The sequence below is a fragment of the Manacus candei genome, unplaced genomic scaffold (assembly GCF_025592945.1).
Source record: "Manacus candei isolate 608988 ecotype Guabito, Panama unplaced genomic scaffold, ASM2559294v1 h1tg000002l, whole genome shotgun sequence".
NCBI lineage: Eukaryota > Metazoa > Chordata > Aves > Passeriformes > Pipridae > Manacus > Manacus candei.
Window position 1 is genome coordinate 13,838,375 of NW_026138050.1, and position 15,185 is coordinate 13,853,559.

At 53.2% G+C, this 15,185-nt stretch overlaps 1 protein-coding gene across 5 annotated transcripts in view; it reads right to left on the reverse strand.

Moving 5' to 3' along the window:
* Window positions 1-15,185, reverse strand: part of RHBDF1 (rhomboid 5 homolog 1) — a 36,461-nt gene that overhangs the window by 5,083 nt on the left and 16,193 nt on the right. For 4 of the 5 annotated variants that reach the window (XM_051782278.1, XM_051782258.1, XM_051782297.1 and 1 more), the window contains exons 3-11: window positions 13,252-13,379; window positions 10,497-10,601; window positions 7,491-7,704; window positions 5,586-5,792; window positions 4,861-4,983; window positions 4,540-4,700; window positions 2,169-2,420; window positions 1,450-1,561; window positions 474-548 (exon numbers count right to left, since the gene is read on the reverse strand). In XM_051782278.1, coding sequence (XP_051638238.1) covers window positions 474-548; window positions 1,450-1,561; window positions 2,169-2,420; window positions 4,540-4,700; window positions 4,861-4,983; window positions 5,586-5,792; window positions 7,491-7,704; window positions 10,497-10,601; window positions 13,252-13,379 — 1,377 coding nt within the window. The remainder of the gene's footprint in view (window positions 1-473; window positions 549-1,449; window positions 1,562-2,168; window positions 2,421-4,539; window positions 4,701-4,860; window positions 4,984-5,585; window positions 5,793-7,490; window positions 7,705-10,496; window positions 10,602-13,251; window positions 13,380-15,185) is intronic. The other variant, XM_051782268.1, reaches the window with a different exon arrangement.

Below are 15,185 nucleotides of genomic sequence, written 5' to 3' on the forward strand. Positions count from 1 at the left end.
CCAGACTCAAGGGACCAGGGCCAAGTCCTGCATGATGAAGCCCAACACACACCAGGCACACTCTCGGTATTTGCTTGGAAGACGGGCCCAGAACAAAAGTTCAGGGATTTTCTTTCCCATGGCTGGGAAAGAAAAAACTTTGGGACATTCTTTCTTTATCTTTGTCTTTCCCAGGTGGAATGGCATCAGGAAAGCTGTCCACACACCATACAACTCCTGCATTTTCTCTAACACCAAGCTTGGCTTTGTAGGGACAGGGTGCAAAGTAGGAGTGCCCAGGTCCATCCCAGCCTCAGACAGCCCATTCTGTGAGGTAGCTGGGGCTGGGAGCACTGCTGCTCCCTGACAGTTATGGCAGATCCCCAAGTTCCAAGCAGTGGAGGGCTCCAGTCCCTGGGATGGCACAACTGCAGGGCACAGTCCCCCATCTGCCCACCAACAGTGCCACCAACAGTGCCACCAACAGCACTCACTGAGCTGGGGCCGATCCAGAAGTTTTCCTGCTGAACATACTTGACGTTTTCATAAACCCCTCTGTTCCGCAAGACCTGCAAGGAGAGAAAGCAAGAGCCCTGTGAGCTCCTGCCCACAGGGTCAGCAGGACAAGCAGCAGGGGCTGGTGGAAACAGCCCCCAGGATGAACAGAAATCCCCACAGCCAATGACTGGGCTCATGGTTTCTCAAACAGGTCTTTTGCAGGATCACAGGTAAACCCCTGTCAAGACTTGGGCACCTTCATTTTAACATTTCTCTTCAAATGCTTATCTCTGGCTACTTCAGCTTTCAAGAAATTCCAAGGCCTGGAGACCTGGGAGTGGCCTGAGAGCCTGCAAAAAGCTTCACACAGCTCAGCAGCACAGGCAGCCCCAGCTGGCAGTGCAGGCCCAGGTGCTGGTGGCAGTGCTCTGAAAGCTGTCAGACACGTAGGTGAGAAACTCCCCAGGCATTCCCTGCATGGAGCAAGGGCACGACTGTACCCCAGAGACCTTTCACAACGTGTGGGAAGGCTACCAACAGCTTCAGGATCAGCCCTCAAAGTCAAACAGGTCAGTTTTGCTCCTGGCAGGAGCAAAATCCTGCGACTGCTGCAAAAACTTAGCCCAGGTTTGAAATATTTCCCTGCCATGAACATCCTTCTGGTCTCCACCAGGAGGGGAACAAGTTGTTTGGAAGTGCTGCCAGCACAGCCAGAGCCAGAGGCAGAGCCTGTGAAGAGCCCACCATGCTTTGTGTCAGATATAATCTGCTATCAAGAGCAAGGTGGCTGCAGGAGGGAGAGATGACGGTCTAGGGGCTCACAGAGATGCTGCAGGCAGCCCCCCACGGCTGGACATCCAGAATTCAGCCATCAAGGCCCTCAGGCAAGTAGCCAATATGCTGAAGACTATGACATAAGAGCCAGCAGCTGAAAGCTGAGACACTCCAGGCAAGTGAGGGGGATTCACTTACTGAATCAACAGTTTCGTGTTGTGAGAACCCCACAGGGGCGATGCCGTAGATGCACACAGCGAGGATGGTGATGAGGGAATGCACAAAGGTGACCCAGTAGGTGAAGAAAGGCCTGGATGGAGGTAAAGGGAAAAGATCAGAGGCAGAAACCCAGGCATATTGCACCTACTCACAGAACACAGGAGAAAAGCTGCTGCTTTTCCCCAGGGACCTCGCCAAAACCTGGGTACACAGCCAGGATCACCTAGGGATGCACAGACTGAAGGTGATGATCTAAGGCCTTGCTGGCAGACAGACCTTGTTTACTCTGACTCCCCCATTACACCAGACAACCACCCTTTCCCAAGAAAACATCCCTGAGAACACTGAAGCCTGGTGCCAAACTGTGCCATGTGTCTGATATAACGGCCCTAGGGGAATGATCAGAGACAGGATACCTGAGCCTTCCTGTTCATCACAGGACAGTGGTGGTGGGGCAGAGACCTGCAGTCCCTCCAGGCAGCAGAGATCCAGACACCCAAAGCAACGTGAGGAGCCGGGTGAGCTCCCAGTGCACGGTGACACCAACACGGTGCTGCCTGCTGCAGCTGGCCCTGTACTCCAGGGATACACACTGGGGGGTCTCAGCAGCACCCCCAGGCAGTGCCCTGAGTCACCAGAGGGCAACAGCCCTCACCCCACACTGGTTGTGCTGGGGACCTGCCCCGCTGCAGCCTCACCTGTGATCGTCCATGTCCTCGATCTGCCGCTTGACGTAGCTGTCGATGCGCTTGCGGTACGTCCTGTTGGTCAGCTTGCCCACCATGCCCAGCCCGTAGGGCCTCTTCTCCTTGGCAAAGAGCTTCCTGACGGGCACGGCGATGCGCTGCCCGCGCTTCTGGGGGCTCACGCTCACCACCTCCTGCCGCAAGCGCACCTTGGGCTGCGCCAGGCCCCCGTCCTTCTGCTTCCTCCAGCCGCGCTCCAGGGGGCTGCAACCAAAAGCAGGACAGCCGTGGGGAACAGCCCTCCCCTGCTCCGTGGTGGCAGCAGAACCTCTGCCTGGCCCACTGCTGAGGGCACACAAGGTGCCCTGAAGGGGAAGCTGCATTTCAAAGGGTTGCACGGGGCCAGCAGATGAAAGCACAGGATGACACGCAGAAGGTGGCACAAAGCAGCTGTGCCAAACTAAGCCCCACTTGAGGAGCTCTCAAGGCTTTAAAGTGTTCCAGTAACAGGCACATCTGCAGCCTCAGGCACATCAATTTCCTCCTCTACTTCATTCCTCCTGCTCTGGTCTCTGCTGTGAAACAGCAGTGCAGTTTAGCCCAGCAGTGTAAATCCCCACCTTTAAAGCACTTCAGTGGGACTGGACTGGCAGATCAAACCTCCTGTGCCCACCCAATCAGACAGGAGAACCAAAAAAGAAAGTGGCACTGTCACATGCTGCAAGCTGTGCCAGTTACCTCTCACAGTCTCTCTTCCATTCCCCCCTTTATTTATACCAATGTGTGTGTTTTTCAGAACAACAAAACCAGGCTTCAACACCACAATAAAAATCCCAAGCATACTGAGTTAAAAGGAGGCTTTTTTACCAAAATAGATCTGATGAAGGCTGCACAGTTTACTGGTGAATAGTACTTGCTTTGTAAGACTCCATCATATCCAGACAGTTTTGTATTTCCTTGCTCTTAAACAGCAGTGTGGAGGTTCAGGTCTCCAGCATTCAATCCCTGATCAGAAAAGCCAAGTAACCTCCCATTTCACCATCCTCACTGCCTGGCACCGTAGTAGGCATGTCCCTGGCATGTGATCTAGTCCAGGTGACCTCCTCTGGTTTCCTAAATGTCCCACTCTGCACACAGACAGGAGTTGTCAGAGATGGTGAGAGAAACCAGCTAACAAACTTTTTGCTGAAAGATCACCAGAGCACCTTGGAGGGAGCATGACAGCTCTGAAGAATGGGCAGGCAACAGGATGAGGGAGAATCTGAACCTCTTTAGCCAAAATCTTGCAGGAAACTTCAGCTCTTTTCAATATAGTGCACCTTGCAGAAGATGCATTTTAACATCCCAACTTCCCCTTGGGAAGTCCTCCTCCCACAGAAGGTGCAGATTCCACTTGCCCCAGAGTTGAAGTGGTTTCTGTGTTACAGAGGTGCTGTTTCCCAGTGTTCCCTGTGCTGGGCTGGGAGCCTGTGCCAAAACAAACCCCTGGCCACGTAAAGGACACCCGACCGTGATTCTGATAACAGCCCTCTGAAGTGTGAAAGAAATGTATTTTCCTCAATAAATACAGCTATTTGAGGAGATCCAAGTGGTGCCAAGAAGACTGGAACCGTCTCAGAGGAGTGACAACAAACTCCCACCACTCGCTGCTTCCCCTTATGTTAAGGCTGAGCCAAGTTCTTGGAAACACTTGAAGGGAAAGCGCCAACACAGCAAGATGGGCTGTGAGCAGCAGAACCACAACAAGGACCTCCCTGTCTGCTCCATGTTCACACCCAGCAGAGCTCTGTGCTGGGGTGAGCTGCCAGCTAAGCTAGAGCTGACTCGGAAACGACACGGAGCAATTACTCAGTACCAGTTACTCAGGTGGAAAAAATCTAGGCATACAGTACAGTACCACCCACATATTTGTAGGGCTCTCAGCATCAGTGCCACACCTTTCTCCCGTTTCAAGTGAGGAATGTAGCCCAGCTCGACACTCAGCAATGCTTCACACTGCTCCTTGGAGCAAGACAACAGTTACTGGTGACTGTTGCAATGGCAACAGCCTTCTTGTCTTTGCTACGCTCTCCATAGCCAAAGGCTGGCCCCCCAGCACTCTCACAGCTGATTTAAAGTGTCTTTTGTTTCCTCAAGGCATTATACAATCTCTGAAACACATTAGGTGAGGCTGGAAGTTGCTGGAGAGGCTGCAGAGGTGGCCTCAGAGTCACCTTTCGCACGCCTGGGTAGCTGGTTTTAAAGAAAACCCATCACTGCCATGCTCTGAGCTCTGCACCAGGCACCCACAGCACTCATATGGCTTCCTCTGCACAGAAGGTCCCACTGCAGATGGGTTGGTCACCCCATGTTAGGCTTTGGCAGCTTCCAGGAAGATACTCACAGTAGTAAGTGGCTTCTTTCGAGCTCGTTTTTGTCCAAGGCTCCTCCTGTAAGATCCGTCTGATCTGGAGGTTTCACCTCAGCATCTTTGATTGCAGCTTCTGACGGCGACTCAAACACTTCATCCGGGTAAGTAGAGAGCTCCTCATGAAGGACTCCTTCCTGGGCAGAGACACAGAAGTCCCATCAGAAGATGCCAACACCCCATTTGTGACACCAGCCCTGGCAGAAAGCGGTGCTGCTGCCTGCAACACACAGTCCTGCCAGGACTAGAGTCCTGCCCTGCCTTTGGGGCCAGCACCAGGCCAGACCTGCCCCTCACCCGAGCGAAGAAAGAAGTGTCGAGCTCATCCGGAAAATCCACCGTGTCCTCCTCCAGGAAACTCGCCGGGGTGAAGCTGCGCCGCTGAGCCCTCCTGAGCGTGCTGTCCTTCACCGAGCGGCCCTGAGCCAGAGAAAGGGGCACCAGGTCACTGCCAGCCACACACAGGGCCACCCCAGCCAGTGCACGGGGAGCCCAAGTGCTGAGCTGCCTCACGCTTGTGTGTGGAGCACAACAGACTTGATGTGTGACACCTTCCTGGTGAGACTCACGGGTGAGACCCCGCTCCTCAATCCACAGTGCCCATCTCCAGGCTCCTCCACCACATATGTCTCTGACCAAACCACAGTGATGGGTGGTACTGGGCACAGCAAAAAGGTCACTGGGCCCAGGAAAGCAGACACATGGAAGAATAAAGAGACTTGTATGGTAATAGCCTTGGGTATTTCTGCTGTTCCATGACTGCTCACCAGGAGCAGTTGGACCACCCAAAGGTCCAGGCAGACTGAACTGGACCTGCTGGAATGCTCTGAGGTTGTTGGCAAAAAAAGGCCCCAGGCAAAAAAAGGGAAAGCAAAAGGGAAAGCAAAAACCGAGCCACCATCCCCGCTTCTTGCCAGTCCTGCCTCCTGGACACGTGGCTGAAACACAAGAGGAGGTGGCTGGGTTTCCTGCCCTCCAGCACGGCTCTCCCCACCCTCCCTGCGCCCCTTCCCTCGCCGTACCTTCACCAACGCCGCGGCCGCTCGGAAGCTCATCTTGGCCACAGACTCGCGCTTGCGGCGCCGGGGCAGGCGGTTGAAGCCCGAGCGGGAGCTGGTGAAGGAGCAGAGGGACGTGGCCCCGGGGGTGATGGGGGTGTGGGGGATGCTGCAGCCGTCGGCGTCCTCAGCCATGCGGAAAGCTCGGCCACGGGCCAGGGGGTCGATGATCTGCAGAGAGAAGCAGCCCATCAGCCCACTCACCCCCAGACCCTTCCCCACCGAGCCCTCCTCCCTCCAGGCAAACATCCTGAGACTGTGACAGGCACCTGGCTCCTGGGACTGACCAAGAACCAGGCTGGATGGACCAACAACCAATTCTACAATAGGGAGATCCAGAACAGCCTGTTGCAAGCTAAGGCCTAGTTGTAAGACTCAAGCCTAGGTCCCCAAACCTCTCCCCCCACTTTTTTTTTTCTGTTGTTGGTATTGATTTTTGTCACCCAGACTGTTCCAGACTTTCACAGGACACTTCAAACCTCCTTCAGCCCTTCCTGAGCTCTTGGTTTCACTCTCTCCCGTGCCAGTGAGCTCTACAGACAGGGAATGTGCTGTCTAAACAGGAGTTTGAGAAATCCCTGAAAACAGTCAGGTTCTTTCTCCAGCTAGTTTCCTTCCTGATACTGGACAGCTTAGCACTTAAACAGTATCCTGTTATCCTGTTGAAGCTTAACTGTATATTTACATCTGCTCCCATTAATTAGGTTTAACAGCTGGACGGAGCAGGCAAGCTTCCAGGAGCTGCAAGCCCTTCTTTGGGACTCCTCAGGCCAAAGCTCTCACTTATTCCAAACATAGGAATCAACGTAATGAAAATATTGCCTTCAGCTACAAACCTTGCCTCTGTCCTTACATCATCACAGCTGTGGTTTCCATATGACCTCTATGCTTTATCCTAAGGTTTTATGAGCCTTTTTAATCCACAGCTGAACACTCAATGGGAACACTTGATGGGCTTAAACACCTACTGACACCATGTTCTGATTTAATGTAGCCCACAGGCAGCCCAACAGTATTTGAGTCTCCTGTGGCCAAAGACCAACTGGTAAGGAAACAGGAAAGAGCCCAACAAAGTGAAACTTGATTGAAAAACGCACAATATTCTCCTCTGCTTCAGTGGTGCAGCCAGGCTTCAGGTCCTGCTTTGGCAGGAATGGCTTCCCACCAGCCCAGGTTGCAGTGGGGCTCACTAAAGCACAGTCATCAACCACAGCAATTAGTGTTGATGAGAGGAGCAAAGGGAAGGGTTGGGATACTGTGGGTTAGTTCAGAGGTGCTGGTAACTGGATGTGCTCAACTGGGCCTGGCCCCCTGGGGTCACACTTGAAGGCAGTGAGTGGGAGGCTACCAGATGCCCTTTGCAGGCACACAAAACCATTTCTGAGGACCCAAGAGCAGAGCTGTAGCATCACTGATGCAAGAGCCACTTTCCCAAGTCCTAAAACATAACCAGGTTTCTATGAGGACAGTAGCTGTGTTCTGCTTGGGGTAAGTGTCCTGAGTAATACCAGGCCTGTTACTGCACATCTGGGTCCAGGATACTGACCACTCTGTAAACCAGGATTTCATCCTTGCAAAATGGCAGCAAAAGGCCTGAGCTGAAAGCTCTTGGACACACTGCACACATGTTACCACCACAGTCCCAGCATGACAAACACAGCCCTGAGCCTACTGCTGGCACAGCTGAGGGATCTCAGCCAACGACACCAGAGAGGCTGCTGGAGGAGGAACTCTGCCAAACTGTACCTGAGCCGTGAGAAGTGTCTGAGCAGGGAGCCCAGACATGTCCGGGCAGAGCTCAGCCCACAGCCAGGTCACAGCTCCCACAGCAGCACAGGCACAGTGCAGGGAACTCAGGAGGGCACTCACCTTTTGCATGCCCAGCTGGCAGGGTCCCACATAGAGGGGAGGGGGAGTCTCTGTGCTCGTTAGAGAAATATTGTCCTGACTGGGCAGGTCCATCTCCCGGATGACCTGAGGTTTCAGCTTCCCGTAGCGCAGGCTGCAGTGCCGCAGGCTCTTCCTCTGCCACTTCTGAGTCGCGTCGCTGTCTTTGCTCACCCCGAACCAGTCTGCTGTGCCTCTGAAAGACGCCAGCAGACAAGTGCTAAGAAGCATTTCTGTTTGCTTGGACCGTGCACACGAAGAGACAAAAACCCCTGGTGGTCACTTCCAGCCCACCCCAATTCAAAGACAGGAAGAACTCTTCCCCATGAGCATCTTGCAGCTTGTCCTCAGCTGGTTTTAGCAACCTGACAGATGCTGGCCAGAACCATCAACAGCATTTTGTCTCTTAAGACAGAAGACAAATGCCAGGAGAGATTCACTGTGGGTAAAGGACAGTTTGTTCTGAGTTTTTCTAAAAATAAAGGAAAAGAGATGGAACAGAAATTCAGAAAGTAACTTACTGAAAGGTGTTTGGTTTTTTTTTACTTTAAAACCCATGTTTTGCAAACACTTACCATCTTCAGGCCAGCTCTAGGTCCCCACTGTGGGACTGTACTGTTCCATGGCTCAGCAGCTTCTCCAGAATTCACTCTTCTCTCCCAGTCCCCCCCCACACACACACTCACAGCATATCCCTAACTTCTCCATCTCATGCTGCAGGATTTCTATCCTCCTCAAAGGTAACATCAATAGCAAATGTTTGCTGTGGTCCTGAGCTCTGCTCACACACACAGTTCTAAGCTGCTGGGTGCAGAAGCAGGAGCACAGGTTTGCAGCCACGAGGCAGGGTTGCTGCCAACTGGCTGCTGTCACAGAAGAGCAGTGGATCAGAAGCAAAATCCCAAGGAAGGCAGAGAGGGATCAGGATAAGTCAGACTAAAAACCTACTTCAAATCCTGCAGGACAGCTGGTACTCTAAACCTACAGAGGTCATCCCACCCTGCCAAGCCTTTCCCACCACAGTTAATTCATCCTCAGGAGATGACAAGCTCTCTCAGCCTACAGCTGACTGGCCCAGGTGTTGAAACCTGAAAGTCCTTCCAAGGCAAACCCAAAGCCCTGGCCTCAGCCCCCCTGCTCAGGGGCAGGATTTCCAGCTGCTGAGAAGCAAGACCTCACAGATCACAAAGTGAGTATTAAAACACACAGGGGAGTAAAGGCTGGGACAAATGCAGAATTAGGCCACACAGGGGAACTGAGACACCACACTGAAGACTGGAAACTGGTCTTGTGCTTTTATATCCTACTGAGCAAAAATACCATCAACCTGCCACCTGCAAGAAGGTGTGAGTTTGAAACTCACAGCCTTTCCAGCTGAAACCTGCAGATGCAAACACCACACATTGCCCTCAGCCTTCCCTGTTCTCTCAAAGATATGGAACAGACCCTTCAGCAGGCATGAGGTCACATGGACCATGGTTAGAATTCATCTGACCTCATTGACCTAAATGTCTCCAAATGCCAGCCCTCAGAGATGGGGATACATGTCCCGGAGCACCGCTCTGCTCCCACATCTCAGCAGAGCAATCTTTGCCTCTGTTCAGAGCAGAAGGGCCCAGGGCCAGCACCTCAGCTGGCAGATTCCCCAAGCCTCAGCACAGAGGTAATGCCCTGGCTGTGCAGTTCACTGGCACAACACATGCCACAAAACAGTCTGACAACTCAGAGAACTTCCGTGGACTTCTGTAACCAGTATTTCAACAGCAAGGTGATGTTGGGTGACAAGCCCGTACATGGGGCCTCAAAAGGAGAGGGCTGAGGGTCATTTGTGCCCACATGAGCCTGCTGAGCAATGGCTCATCGCACCACCAGCAGCCTCAGAGCCCTCCAGAACTGTGCTCCCACTTGCCTGGAAGGACAAGCACCACTGGAGCTGTTTGCTCTGTGAGGACCATTCCTGAACTGCCAACACCACTGGGCGAGGATCAGGGCAAAGAGCCCTCTGATCATAGCCAGGATAGTCCAGGAGAGCTGACTACAGACTTCAGGGCACCTGGAGCACCCTGGGAAGATGCTGAATGCCTCTGTTCAGCTGGGGAGCCCCATGATGTCCTACAGACTCCCTGGAGCAGTAACAACTGACATCAGAGGTCAGATCTCACTCTTCTGTTGTGTGGAGCTGACCAGCCCTGAAAGCTCAAGACCAAACACAAACAGTCCCAAAGGTGGTCACAGTGCCAGAATGGCAGCTGGCCAAGGACAGCGGTGAGGAAGGTGGGACAGGAACAGACTCCTGGGCATTAAGTCCAGTCCCTGCCACACCCAGAATCATATTTTCTGTCTGATTTAAAAGTTTACTGAGCTCCAGACTCAGGGTGATGGTCACTGGGCCCTGGACTCCTGGAATGGCTCATCTCCTTGGTGCTAAGTAAACAAAGACCTCCACCTCAAAAAGAAGACAGTCACATTTGAATTAGAAAAAGCCATGATGTCAACAGGGTAAGAGTGGACACACTCTAATCCATTCACGAGCTCTGAGCCCCATCTGCAACAACATGACAGCATCTGTTCAGTGCTGCCTCCTCTCCTTCCCCTGCTGCCCCAAGGAGGCTTTGGGGTCAGCATATGCACAGCCCCATGTTGCACTGACAGCAGTGCTGGGCTGTGGCTGCCCTGGGGAGATATTCCAGCTTAGGTGAACACCAGGAGGTTGACAGCTTGTTAGGAAAGGCAGGAGGGAGTGAGGCTGGCGGGTGGACAGCTTGTTAGTCCATGCTACTTACTGACAGCTGCCTACACGTTTAGTAGGAGTGACACTTGGTTTTTGTTAGCAGCACACATGAACTTTCTCACTCCGCCTGTTCACGGACCTCCTGGGAAGCCAACACGGTCTCAGCATGGTCTCAGCAACAGCCAGAGTCTGTGCAGTTCACAACAGCCCTTGCACACACATGCAGGGGTGGGTTTCACACTCAGTGCCACCAGTACCTGAAAAACGATCGGGGCAGGGACTGCCGCTTTCTCAGGGAACTCCTGCCCGCCCGGGGCCCGCGAGCGGGCAGGGTCTGACTCCTCTGAAACCGAACCTGTCTGCTGCAAAGAAAAGAGAGCTGAAGGCAAGGAGCCTGCAGGGCTGTGGAGGGGAGCAGCCACCTGCATCCAGCACCTCCCTGTCTCCTGCCATAGCCCCATTGGCAGCAGTTGTGCCACGCTGGCCGTAGCAGGGCCCTCCAGCTGAGAGCATGACCCAAGAGAAACAACCAAACTCAAGCCACACAACAGCATCTCTGAACCCAGGAGGCTGCTGAATCCTTCTGGTGCATCTGCACCTCTTGATATATGTCTCCCATTGCTCTTGAAGATACCAGGGACGCTGCAGTCCCCCTCAGACCTCTGTGACCTGCCTTCTTCTGCCCAGACACTCAGCTACAGATCCCACTGGCTGGCTTTGGATACCAGAGTGTGAAACCACGGAGGTGTCAGCAGGTCAGGATATGATCTGCTTGTATCTAGGGTGCCTGATGCCACTGGAAGAGCCCTGAGCTCATTCTGGTTGACCTTGGCAGGATCTTGCCTGGTGCACAGGTCTATCTGTGCCACATCTGCTGCTTTGTATGGCTACCTTGGACACCCTGGGAGACTGGAAATGGTGTTGGATGCCTTCACTCAGGCACCTAAATCACTCCCATGCCATGTTCTGCACTACACAGGCTTGACCTTAGGTTCACACTTGATCTGTGTCCTCCAAGCCCCAGGGAACAAAATGGTGTGGGGTCCTGCTGCAGTTTCACATTCTGTGCATCTTGAGGGCTGTGTTAAGCAGAAAACTTGTCAATCAGCCTTCCAGAGCTCACAGAACAAATCCCCAAGACACATTTACAGATGCACAGTCTGCAATTCTCCACTGCACCTCTAGCTCTGCTAAATGGAGCACAGAATCTTGGGCCTTTCCTTGGTACTTTCTGGTTCCCTGTCCGTGTTTCTGATCCACTCATTTCCATTATTGCTAGTGTTGTGTCATGTGTGCATCTCCTGCAGTTCTGCCCCTCAGAAACTCCTTCCCACTGCTGCACCTCTGTCCCACCCACATCCCACAGCACTCTCTAGAAGGTGCCCAGGAGGAGGAGACCTGGCCACCCCCCATGATGCACAACTGGGCAGAGCAAAACACCACTGAACTCTCCACCTACAGGAGACCCCCAGGCCTTCCAAAACTCTCTATGCTCTTCTGGGGCACCCTGTGTGTACTTCCAAGGGTACAAAATACATACATTAGGCACAGGCAGCCACCAACCTGAGCCCCAGCACTTGGAGCCTGGGAAGGAAGACATGTCACAGGGTCTGTTGGTGCAACAGTCACATGTGTCTGCTCACCACCTCAGTGCTAGGCAGGACACCGGCATCTCCCTCAGTGTGGGGGAGCTTCACCACCACTGTCCAGCACTCCTTCCTTCTCACTGTAGCTCCATGTGCCTTGTTTGCCTTACAGTGTAGTAGCATCAGGGGCAAATCTGTCACACCAGCACCAAAGTGTCTCACAGCTCCCCAGTCCCCTCCCCTATGCACAAGCTGCATGTTGTGAGGACCTTTGGGGGAGGTTACCCTGGCCCTCCCACACAATGCTTCTTGTCAGTGCCTCCACAGCACCCTCCCAGGATATCCCCTCACCCTTGACACGCCCTTGCCTAACTGTCCTGGCAAGGAGCAGCACAAGGGCAGGGAGGCAAGGGAAGAGGCAGTCTCGGTGTGCAAGGACAGCCTCAGCAGGCCCAGGAGCTGCCCACAGCCCTGAAAAGAGCAGACACTGCTTCACAGCTCAGCCCTCCCAACCTCACAAGAAGCAGGATCAGGAAGAGCTGCTGGGGTAGAGCTTCCCCACCAAGGCAGCTGGGGAAGGTCTGAGGCAAACAGTGCGTGGGAGATCAGTCTCTCCCAGAGCTGGAAAGTTGCTCCTTTGGGAGTGGGCAAAGCCTGGCTGGCTGGAAGAACCCCTGACCTGTGGAGCTCCAGGGATGCTCCTGGGACCCAGGGCAGGCCTGACACATGGCCAGAGATACAAACCAGTCATCTCAGGAGAGCAGCTGGGAAAGCCACTCCCTCTGGACAAACTGGAATAAACCTTTGCCATGGGGAGTGAAGGAGCATCCAGCTCTCTGGCTGGGTTCAGAGACCACTGGGTCATGGGGACAAATGATGACCAGAGCAGCCTTCTCTCCATCACCCCTCAGAGCCACGCCAAGGACCTGCCAATGAGCCCTGGTAGGAGCCAAGCTGCTTAGAGTCCTGGTCTGCTCAGGATGGGCTTCTGCCTCCCCTAGCAGTCATGTGCTCTCAGACACAGCACCAAAGCAAGCCCAGCACACCACATTGTACAGTCACAGCTAAACATCAGGGCCTGAGGCACCCTGTTACTCAGGAACAGCCAGCTCCCTGGGGCAGGAGGCAGCCAAAATCTGTCTGTAAGCAGCAAGAACCATTCACTGTCCTGCTCACCACCATCCTCCTCCCAGGACTTATCTCCTCACGTACTAAAGACAGGCTAGATAGCACCACTGGGCTGACATACCAGCTACCTCTTAGCACCCACCCTTCCACAGCCCCACGACGGATAACAAGGGAGTCAACCTCACCCTGCTGTGGCAGCGCGCCACCCAAGTGCCAGGCAACGGGGCAAGAGGAACACTGTAAATGCACAGATGGAGGGTGGCAACGGACAGCAGAACACCCCGAAGCAGCACCTCACCTCTTGATGGTCTGGGTGATTGAGGTCTGGCGTTGTAGCACCGGTCTCCTCCCGTCGTGGGGCAGGGACGGCACGCGGCTGTTGTCGGCCGGCATGCTCACGCTCCGCAGGAACTGGCGCCGCGTCGGCTGCCGGGGGAAGCAGGAGGGAGTCAGTGCTCTCAGGGATGCTCTACAGGGCCAGCCAGGCTGGGGAACGCTCAGCAGTTCAACAGGTATTACATGAGCTCCTGCAACACACCCTCCTGGCTTTTGTCTCGCCAGAGGGAACCCACACCGCACACTCGCGGACCGCTCTACAAGGCGGAGAGAAGCACAGTCAGTGGGATTTGCTTCTTTAGTGACTGTTTGGTGACTCTGGATCTGCATCAAAAGCCTGTGAGAGCTGTGGGTGGGTCTGTGCTGTAGCTGCTGAGTGCTGCAGGCTAAGCAAGCTGGGAAAGGCACACTGGCTTTGTTTACAGCCTAATTGTCTGGGGCACACTCAGGTTTGAAAGCTCCTGGCATGTCTTGGCTAAATGTGACCTACCAAATATAACTCAGCTCACCAGGCTGTTCTCAGCTCATACCACTGCCTCCCCAGGGCTGCTCTGGATTAAATTTTTATCAGCTTGGCAGAAACACCATCTCCCATTTGTACAATGCAGGCTGAGCAGACTATCCCTCTGGAAAGTGAAGCTCTGAGCTACTGTTTCTCCAGTCAGACACTCTGTGCCTCAAGACTACTTCAGCCCCTCTAGCCCAGGAAGCTCATGATTTTCACTAATGTTAACAATTTTGCTGTTTTATGTAAAAGCAATGCACAGGTACTCAGGTTACAAGCCAAAGGAGCACAAGATGTACTCTTATCCTGGGCTGTGTACACAGGACTCTCAGAGAACATCACCTCCAGCAGCTTCCAGCACAGTCTCTCCAGAAAGTGCCCAGCTGGATTTAGAGATTTCAGATAAGGGAACATCCATCAAAGTCTTAAATAATTCATTCAGAAGGTTTCAACCTGCACTGATAGCAGCCTGTATTCCCCTTGTAGTCCCTGCAATTTTCTTCCTTCTGAGGGGAGACCAGGACCCAGGTTTATCTGCCAGAAGCTGTCACAAAACCAAAGCACATTTTAGTCCCTGGATCACAGAATGGTGAAGAGGACAGTTCTTGCTATTCCAAGTTCCCTCTTAAGCCAAGCTTGTCCTCAGCCCCCCTCCAGGGAAGCAGTATAGCCCTCCATTTCTCTGATGGCTAAACTGTTCTTCCACATAAGTGACTGAACCCAGGCCTGTACCCACCCACAGAGATGGGCAGCAAGAACCCTCCAGCTCTGCCTTTGGGGCACAAAGTCTCTCTTCCTGCAGCAAGGCCACATGAGCAGCCAGCATGCATCTTACCCAGGTCTCACCCCTACATCACTTTTTGATACCTTAGCAGAAATTCCTGATATTTTTCCTGTTCCCGGGACAAATAAGGACACTTTACTCTCACTCATTGCACAGTTTCTATTAACCTATCACCTCATCTCTGCTTCAGCACTCTTCAATGTTATTTATTTCGCATCCCACATGGTTTTCTTATGTTCCTCATGCTGGTAACGGCTTCTTGTTGCCAGTAACTGTTCTTTCTCTGCTGTTACTGATGAAAGCCTGTCATTATTTTGGCTATTCATAAGTCAGATTCATTCCCAGCTCATTTCAACACAAGCTGCAGCACTTCCAGGCCCTCATGTTAGTCTAGGAGCCCTTCACTCCTCCAGTCCCCTTAAGAAATGCTTGTTTGAATAACTCACTCCCATATCCCCGGCCAAGACAGTTTTCACAATGCCCACATCCAAACACTCACATCTACTGATCTGAGCACATCAGCCACCCACTCTCATCCCTCCCACATCCCCTTCAAGGGGAGATAATTACTGATCATAAATTCACTCAAAGGCTCTGCCCCGTCTCA